This window comes from Camelus ferus, chromosome 6 (genome assembly GCF_009834535.1).
Source record: "Camelus ferus isolate YT-003-E chromosome 6, BCGSAC_Cfer_1.0, whole genome shotgun sequence".
Taxonomy (NCBI): Eukaryota; Metazoa; Chordata; class Mammalia; order Artiodactyla; family Camelidae; genus Camelus; species Camelus ferus.
In genome coordinates this window covers 8,106,900-8,115,062 of record NC_045701.1, presented here as the reverse complement: position 1 = coordinate 8,115,062, position 8,163 = coordinate 8,106,900, and the positions used below count along the sequence as shown (strand labels likewise).

General features: G+C 46.9%; 1 protein-coding gene across 1 annotated transcript; it reads left to right on the top strand.

The window, feature by feature from the left end:
- The first annotated feature begins 716 nt into the window (after nucleotides 1-716).
- Nucleotides 717-3,735, top strand: FOXB1 (forkhead box B1). Its single transcript, XM_006182341.3, has 2 exons — nucleotides 717-908; nucleotides 1,185-3,735. The coding sequence occupies exon 2, from the start codon at nucleotides 1,235-1,237 to the stop codon at nucleotides 2,210-2,212; it is 978 nt and encodes a 325-aa protein (XP_006182403.2). The 5' UTR covers nucleotides 717-908; nucleotides 1,185-1,234; the 3' UTR covers nucleotides 2,213-3,735.
- Nucleotides 3,736-8,163: the final 4,428 nt, after the last annotated feature.

Below are 8,163 nucleotides of genomic sequence, written 5' to 3'. Positions count from 1 at the left end.
CCTAGGAAGGTCAGATCAAACTTTGACCTGCCTCTTGGAGGACTGGGGGAAGGGTGTATTTTCATTACAATAACCCATGCAATCAGCCCCGGGTAATGCCAAGCGCAGGAAAAGGGTCTGCTTCTGAGGAAAGCCGTGCCTGAAGTTAGCTAACAATACAAACCCGATACATTGCAGAGGAAACAAAATACCCCAGCCAAGCAATTTCCACATCATCTGCGCGGCAGCTCGGTCTGTGAACGTCAGTGGTTGCCTGAATCCCTGCTCCGCGGCCGCCGCCTCCTCATACCTTCACACCGCGCACCCAGGCCAGCGCGTTCCGCTCCCCGCCGGTGGCCGAGGCTCTTCCCCCTCGCCCAGTCTTGAGCTGGAAGTGATTCCTATTGGCCAAGGTGTCCATGTAAATAGGTGTGAAAGAAACCGGAGCTGGCCCGGCTCGCCCCTCTCGCGCAGTCCCCTCCCTCTGCAGCCCCCGCTCCCCCTCCTCCTCCTCCTCCCAAGGCGATTGTCATATGATAGCTAAGAAGTGGCACATTAATGAAGCGCCGCTACAGGGGTCTTTTCTGTTCCTGTCACCGCTTAAAACTATCAGATGGTTCGAGAGAGGACATGGAGGCAGCCACCTAGCTCAGCAGAGCTGCGGAGCCCACAGCAGCGCCCTCCGGAGCCCCGAGGCCGCCGCTGCCGCTGCCACCGTCCGCGCTGGGACTCCGCAGCCGGGCTCGGCCGCCCGCGGAGCGCACCGCCAGAAGCGCCGCGAAGTGGGCGGCGCGGGGCGCTGCGGGACCGAGCCGCTGAGCTCAGAGACGTGCAGAGCCCAGTCGAGCCGGGACACGGCGCGCCGGGAGGGACGCGGCGAGGAGCAGCGCTATACCGGATGCGGACGCGCAACTTGGGGCAACTTTAAGGTGAGCCGCTCTCGGTTGCATCCCTGCCCCTCGTCCCCGCTCCAGGTCCAGGCTTACTTCCAGGCTACCCTCGCGCCATTCGCTAGCTTCCCCTCTCGCGCCCCCTGGCCGCGCCCCACTCGACCCTGAAAGTTGCTGGCTACAGAGCTCGGGCGCTGGCTGATCCAGCGCCGCAGCCCGTACTCGCCACTCCCGAAGTCTATACTGGGCCTGGCTGACCTAGCGCTATCTGTATGTGCATCCACTTCCTCCTCTATTATCTTCCCCCTTTCCCAGATCCGAGCAGGCCCGTGCGGACCCAGAGCTAGAAGAGGGCAAAGAAGAAGATGCCTCGGCCCGGCCGTAACACGTACAGTGACCAGAAGCCGCCCTATTCGTACATCTCGCTGACCGCCATGGCCATCCAGAGCTCGCCCGAGAAGATGCTGCCGTTGAGCGAGATCTACAAGTTCATCATGGACCGCTTCCCCTACTACCGGGAGAACACGCAGCGCTGGCAGAACAGCCTGCGCCACAACCTCTCCTTCAACGACTGCTTTATCAAGATTCCGCGGCGGCCAGACCAGCCCGGCAAGGGCAGCTTCTGGGCGCTGCATCCCAGCTGTGGGGACATGTTCGAGAACGGCAGCTTCCTGAGGCGCCGCAAGCGCTTCAAGGTGCTCAAGTCGGACCACCTGGCGCCCAGCAAGCCCGCCGACGCTGCGCAGTACCTGCAGCAGCAAGCCAAGCTGCGCCTCAGCGCCCTGGCAGCCTCCGGGACGCACCTGCCCCAGATGCCCACCGCCGCCTACAACCTGGGCGGCGTGGCGCAGCCCTCGGGCTTCAAGCATCCCTTCGCCATCGAGAATATCATAGCGCGCGAATACAAAATGCCTGGGGGGCTGGCCTTCTCCGCCATGCAGCCGGTGCCTGCTGCCTATCCACTCCCCAACCAGTTGACTACCATGGGCAGCTCGCTGGGCACTGGTTGGCCACACGTGTACGGTTCCGCAGGCATGATCGATTCGGCCACCCCCATCTCCATGGCTAGTGGCGATTACAGCGCCTACGGCGTGCCACTGAAGCCTCTGTGCCACGCAGCGGGTCAGACGCTGCCCGCCATCCCCGTGCCCATCAAGCCCACGCCGGCCGCAGTGCCCGCGCTGCCCGCGCTGCCGGCGCCCATCCCCACCTTGCTCTCGAACTCGCCACCCTCGCTCAGCCCCACATCCTCTCAAACAGCCACCAGCCAAAGCAGCCCCGCCACTCCCAGCGAAACGCTCACCAGCCCGGCCTCCGCCTTGCACTCAGTGGCGGTGCACTGACCCGCAGAGGCCGGCGCCCCTTCTTGTTCCCCTCCCCGCCAGCTCACTCGCCTTCCCTGGCTCCCAGTCCTGCCCTCCCCGACCCAGGACCGCCACCTTAACTTGTCCATTTCACCTTAGGCCTACCCTCTCTCCCCCATGAGAACTTTGTTTCAGGCCCAGGAGACAAAACACAAACTTTTAGATGGGCCTGAAGGCGCGTGGGAGCTGTCCTCGTCCCCAAGAGGGGAACGCAGGGGGCACCTGAGCCCAGTCGTCCCATTCCCGGGGCCCCCGAAACCCCCTCCCACTGAAGAAGCATGGGAAGTCCTGCCTCCCGGCGTCTCGGAGAGGAGCGCGTCTTTGCTCGGCCCGGATCTGCGGGGCTCCGGCCACGGCCAGTTAAGTTTCAAGCCCAGAGAAACCACCTCAGAGGCTTCCTCGAACAGATCTTCCCTGAGGGCTGCAGCCGCACAGCGGAGGGCCAGATCTCTGTTTATGTCTTGGAAATCTGCCGCGAAAAGGGACCGCTAATCTTCCCACCCTACTCGCCTCCGCCCATCCGCCAGGGGCTGGGCGGACCACAGCTTCCCGGAGTACCGGCCCTGCCTCCCCGGCTTCTGCGGAGGGTTTTTTTTTTTTTTTTTTTTTTTTCTTCTTCTTTCTTTTTTCTTTTTTTGGTTTTTTTTTTTTTTTTTTTGTATTGGGTTTTGTTTCCTGCCAGAGGCTCCAAGGCGCTGGGAGTTGAGGGGAGAGACTACCAAGCTGGGAAGGGGACGTTTGTTCTCCATACAAGCAAAACAAAACTAAAAGTAACCTTGTATGTTTACAAAGCGCCCGGTAAAACGTAAACAGTGAACTTGAATCTGTATTGCTTGGCGGGCGAGCGGGCAAAGCCCACTTCACAAGTACCTGTTGTAATGTGAATGTTTACTCTGCATTTCTGGCCAGGTTTAGGGGAGGGAAGGGGGGATGGGAATGTTAACTTTCCGATTACTTAGAGACCTTTTTAGCTATTTATTTTATTGTTGTAAGGGGAGGGGGAAGAAAGAAAGAAAAAAGAAAGAAAATGAAGTAAGTCCAAACTAAGAAAGCATCACGGGCAACCCTAGAAGAACTTGGAGAAGCTGACTGGTAACATGAAGGAGGTGTCACCGGATAGGTCTCCCATGGACAAGTCTTTCTGTTTGCTACAAGAACTTTTCCAAGAAGCTAAAGGGCTGCAAAGAGATGTAAATGCTTGTGAATAGGAATGATTATACACTGTGTAAAATGCACTTTTGTTTGCTATATTCCTTTAGAGTCTTAGGTAATTTGCTGGAAAACGAACTGTTGTTCTGGTGTGACCTGCTTAAGTTAAAAAAAAAAGTTGTAGTGTCATCAGAGCTGTACAATTTTTACCTTTCATTTTTTCTCCCTCCCTGTACAGAATTAGCATGGCATTTTAAATATTGGTGTTCTTGTTCCAAGCATGCCTGTTTTAAGACAAAGAATTTAAAAAAAAAAGGTGTCTACATTAAATTATGATCCTAGTCCAAATAATATTTTCTCATTAAAATATGTAAAGTCAAGTTTTAGTTTCGTGTGTTTTTGAAGAGTTGCTACAAACAGTAATTTTACAAAAGATGGATGTCATGCTTCTCTAAGCATGCTTTCTGCGATTCATGGTCTGAGTAGTTTGTCTTTTTCATGGCTTATTTTTAAAACAAACTTCCTCTTATGCACTTGCAGACGGGAGAAATTATTCAGATGGCCTCCTGAAGCTATCTACACAGGGAGAAAGATGAAACGAACAATTTCTAGTACAGATTAGGTGCACAGGTGTAGTACTGATAGAAAAACTGTTCATGAGAAAACAGTACTTTATATGTATTTTGTCTATCTTAAAATATACCTTTTACAAAATATACAGCACTTATATAAATCTAAGACTTCTGTAGAAATCAGGTAGAGTCCATATGGAGATATAAAATGTAAAAGCAAACTTGCTTACTGAATACTTATATTCTTATACATCTTACATTCATTTCTCTGCTCCTTTAAATTATTGCAGTCATTGAAATTTTCTTTTCCAAAGTTACCTCAAAGTTCACCTTGCCTGTCAAGAAACCTGTTCACTTTGAATTGAACAGATTTCTCTTTACTCCTTCATAGGGGAAAATAATGCTTGGTGCATTTATTTTAAAGAAGTGGATGAAGTCACTTTAAATCTAGACTCTAAGTATTTGCTTTTCTTCAGATTTTTGCAGAGAATTAAAATCTGCCAAGAATGCATGGCTGAAAGCCAACTGAGATTTTATTGAAAGGGTCACAATATTTCTAGAGTGAGATGTGTATTCAACTAATGAAGTTACAAGACAAAGAAAAAACTTAAATGGTGATTAACACTTTACTGTGTAAAATGATTAAACAAGAGACCCTTCTGAGACAGAGAAACCCACAGAGAAATCCTGATCGCTATATGCCACGAAGAGAACCTTAGCACCTGCGACCCTTATATGTTTAGGGGGTTATCTGAAAAAAAAAATTTAGGATTAATGCAAAGGGTAATTAATCCTGTTGTGACCATTTTTTTTTTTTAAAAAAAAGGAAGGATCCCACACACAGCCAAAAAAAAAAAAAAAGGTGGAAAATAAATGAATCATTGGACTGATTAAAATGCATGAAGCCACTAAAGCTCGTCAGACAAGGGACAACTAAACTCATTCATCAAGCCCAATTCACAATTATATCAACACGATCAGCTAAAGAAAGCCTGGAAAACTTATCCACCCTGGGCCAGGAAACTCTTGAAACTTTGTTCTCAACCAGAAATCATCTACATTTTAAAAAACGAAATACCCTTTCATCACTTCCTGCAAAATAAAATTAAAGCCATCTCTGGAATATTCTAATCTCCTTGAATTCACTAAGACTGAATTTGAACTGGGAATGAAGGAAGCATAAAGGGCTAACACGGGGCCTCAGACATTTTATAAATTATCAGCTGAGATACTCAGGTAAAATATTCTTCCTATAATAGGCAGGAGAATTCAGAGGTAAGTGATGTGTTCATGCACACATTTAATAAATGGAGGTAAATAAGATGCAGAGCCTACTTCTGATTTTTAGAAAAGGAGTGATTTCAACTCCGTATTTGAAAATGTGCTTTTCAGCTGGTAAGTTCGTCATGGTGTATTGCAAAGAATGAAATAACTTGGGCATTGTGAGCCCTCCTTTCACCACTGCAGGCATCTTTTCTCAGACAGAGTTGAATGAGTAAAGTAAAAAATCCATTGATGATATGTTGACCTTGATCAGAAATCCAAAGGCAGCCCAAACACACATGCCTCCACCCCAATCCATCCCCAGCTTTGAGACTTGCACCCGGTTTAGCTGAAGTACCCCACAAATAAGGAAGTTTATAACTATGATACCTTCAATGGCTCTCTTTGTCATGTTAAATCTTTTCACCTGGCTCAAGTCCAAAGTCAATACACACAGCTTTAAAATAAAACTGGGAGAGACAACACCATGCAGTGAGGTGTATGTTCCGGGTCTTATCCTGAGAATGGACTTCAGTTAGTTTATTTTCTATTTTGTAAATTTGGGCAGTATTGATTTTTTTTTTAATTTAGGTTTTTGATTTGGAAACTTGGCTATTCTGTTACTTTTGGTCTTTAACATGCTTCTGTGCTTGACTCTGTTTTCAAATGGCTTTCTCTGTGATTTGGGGAAATGCTTCCACAATGGATGAGTTTTGTGCAGAAGTTCTCACTTGTTCTTATTGCCTGGGTTGGGGTTTTTGAGCAGCCTGAAGACTAGCAGGAGCGGTGCTAGTGAATGATCCTCAGAACGGCTTAAATATTACAGAAGCAAGTTTAATTCCTCTAAAACAGATGAGAACATTGAATGTCTTGGAAGCAGAAATCTGGCCAGATGCTCAAGTGGGACGAAGTTGGTAGGTGGGAGGGAGAAAGAATCCAGTGGAGTGCTGCTTCTTCTTTTTTTTTTTTAATTGAAGTATAGTTGATTTATAATGTTGTGTTAATTTCTGGTGTACAGCATAGTGATTCAGTTATACATATATATTCTTTCTTCTATTCTTTTTCATTATAGGTTTTACAGGATATTAAATATAGTTCCCTGTGGTGTAGAGTAGGACCTTGTTGTGTAAGAATCCAATGGAGTGCTTCTAACAGAAGGTTTTACATTAGTTTATGCAAGGCTTGGGAGGAATGTTGAGGGGTGGTTTATACTTTTGCAAATGGAAACTCCCTCTGCAAAAGATATCCATTTAAGAAATGGCAATCAATTAAAAAAAAAAAGAAAAATGGCAAGGATCAGGATGTGTTCTCTAATTCTTAATATAAATGTCAATTAATTTTTCTTCTCCTAAAGCCACAGATGCACAGAGATACTCAAACAAAAACAAAACAAAAACAATCCAACCCACCGGCTGTGAAGCCTCAAAGGGATGCATTTGTTTCGTTTAAACTAACAACAAATTATCTAATTAATATGTTTCAATTACAGCATGAAAGGCACAGCCCCTGGACCGCCTGCCGTGGGGGCACAATGGCCCCAGAGCCCACTCTAGGAATTTACAATAACTTCACATCTGTTTCTTTATTTCGCACTTTTGGAGTCTAAAACTCCTCTCAAGATCACTTCAAACCACGGCCGGAGTTATGAAATATGTCCCGGTGTTAAAGGGGTACCAAACTTTGCCCACGGATGCTTCATTTGCAAGCAAAAAAGTGAAAGCCCATTGAAGAGCATTAAACAAATATATTAGAATTCTGTCACTTTATGCAATTGAGTAGATCAAATGAAGGGTCCCGGCCACTTCATTCACTCTCATTCACTCGAATAGAAAATGCAAAGAATAGCAACCCGAGACTGGGCCACCGATGTAGATTTAGCTCCTTTTTACTGGGAGACAAAAAGGCTGAATTTTCACAAACACATTGCTGACTCGGGGACTAGGAAACCGGCACTGGAACCCCTTTGGAATTTAAATTCATTTTATCTTCCTCTCTCTTTGCGGGGATCTGTTTGCACTACAGTGCAAGATGCAGCAGGCATCCTCTGGCTTCTGAAAAAATGGGGGAGGGGAAGAAAGGGAGTTGGGGTGGGCTCTGTGGCCTCAGGATTCTCAAGGAGCTCTTGGTGGTCAACTTACACTTAGGTCTGAGATAATAACTTTGATTTAAGCAAATCTTGACCTACCTCAATATAAACATCATTATATCACACACCTCTCCTAGTCTCTTCCCTCCTTGCTTGGCATGGATTACGCAAATAGCTGGTTTTCAAAGACCAAATTCACATCTGGGTCATCCAGTTTTCTTCTTTCAACTACTCTCTGGTCATTGGTGTCACAACAGACTTGAAAGCTGAGCTTTCAACCTCACCTGCTCAATACTGTTCTCTTCCTCTGTCTCCATCTCTCATATGCACATGTGCACACATACACACCGCATTCTGATCGCTACCCTGTCTGAGCACTGTGATTGTAAATTTGTTATGTAAAGAGCAGGAGACAGAGACATTCTTTGGTTAGAATTTCCAAGTCAGAATCCTCTTACATTTTCATTTCCTACTCTCAGGGGGGAAAAGAACAAGCCACATGTGTCCACGGTAATTGAGATAACCTTGTGGCGATACTTCTGTCCTGTACCTTCGATGGTTGACGCTGTTGTTTGGTGAACTCGATAAGATTGTTACTGTCGACAACATCTTAGAAAGCTTACAGTGACTGTGAGGGCTGCTTCTAGAGACAGCAGGGAAAGATAAAGCGGCAGACTTAGCTTCTGGGGTGGGAGAGCAGAGAAATAAACCAGTTTTCCTCAAACTTGAAGTCTAAATGAGATCTGATCTGAAGAAGGAAGTACGTGGAGAATTTTATATTGTATTTTAAAATTTGCCTGGTATTTTTTCCAGGTACATCAAAACCTTGCATGTTTTTCATTTTAACTTCAACATTTGTA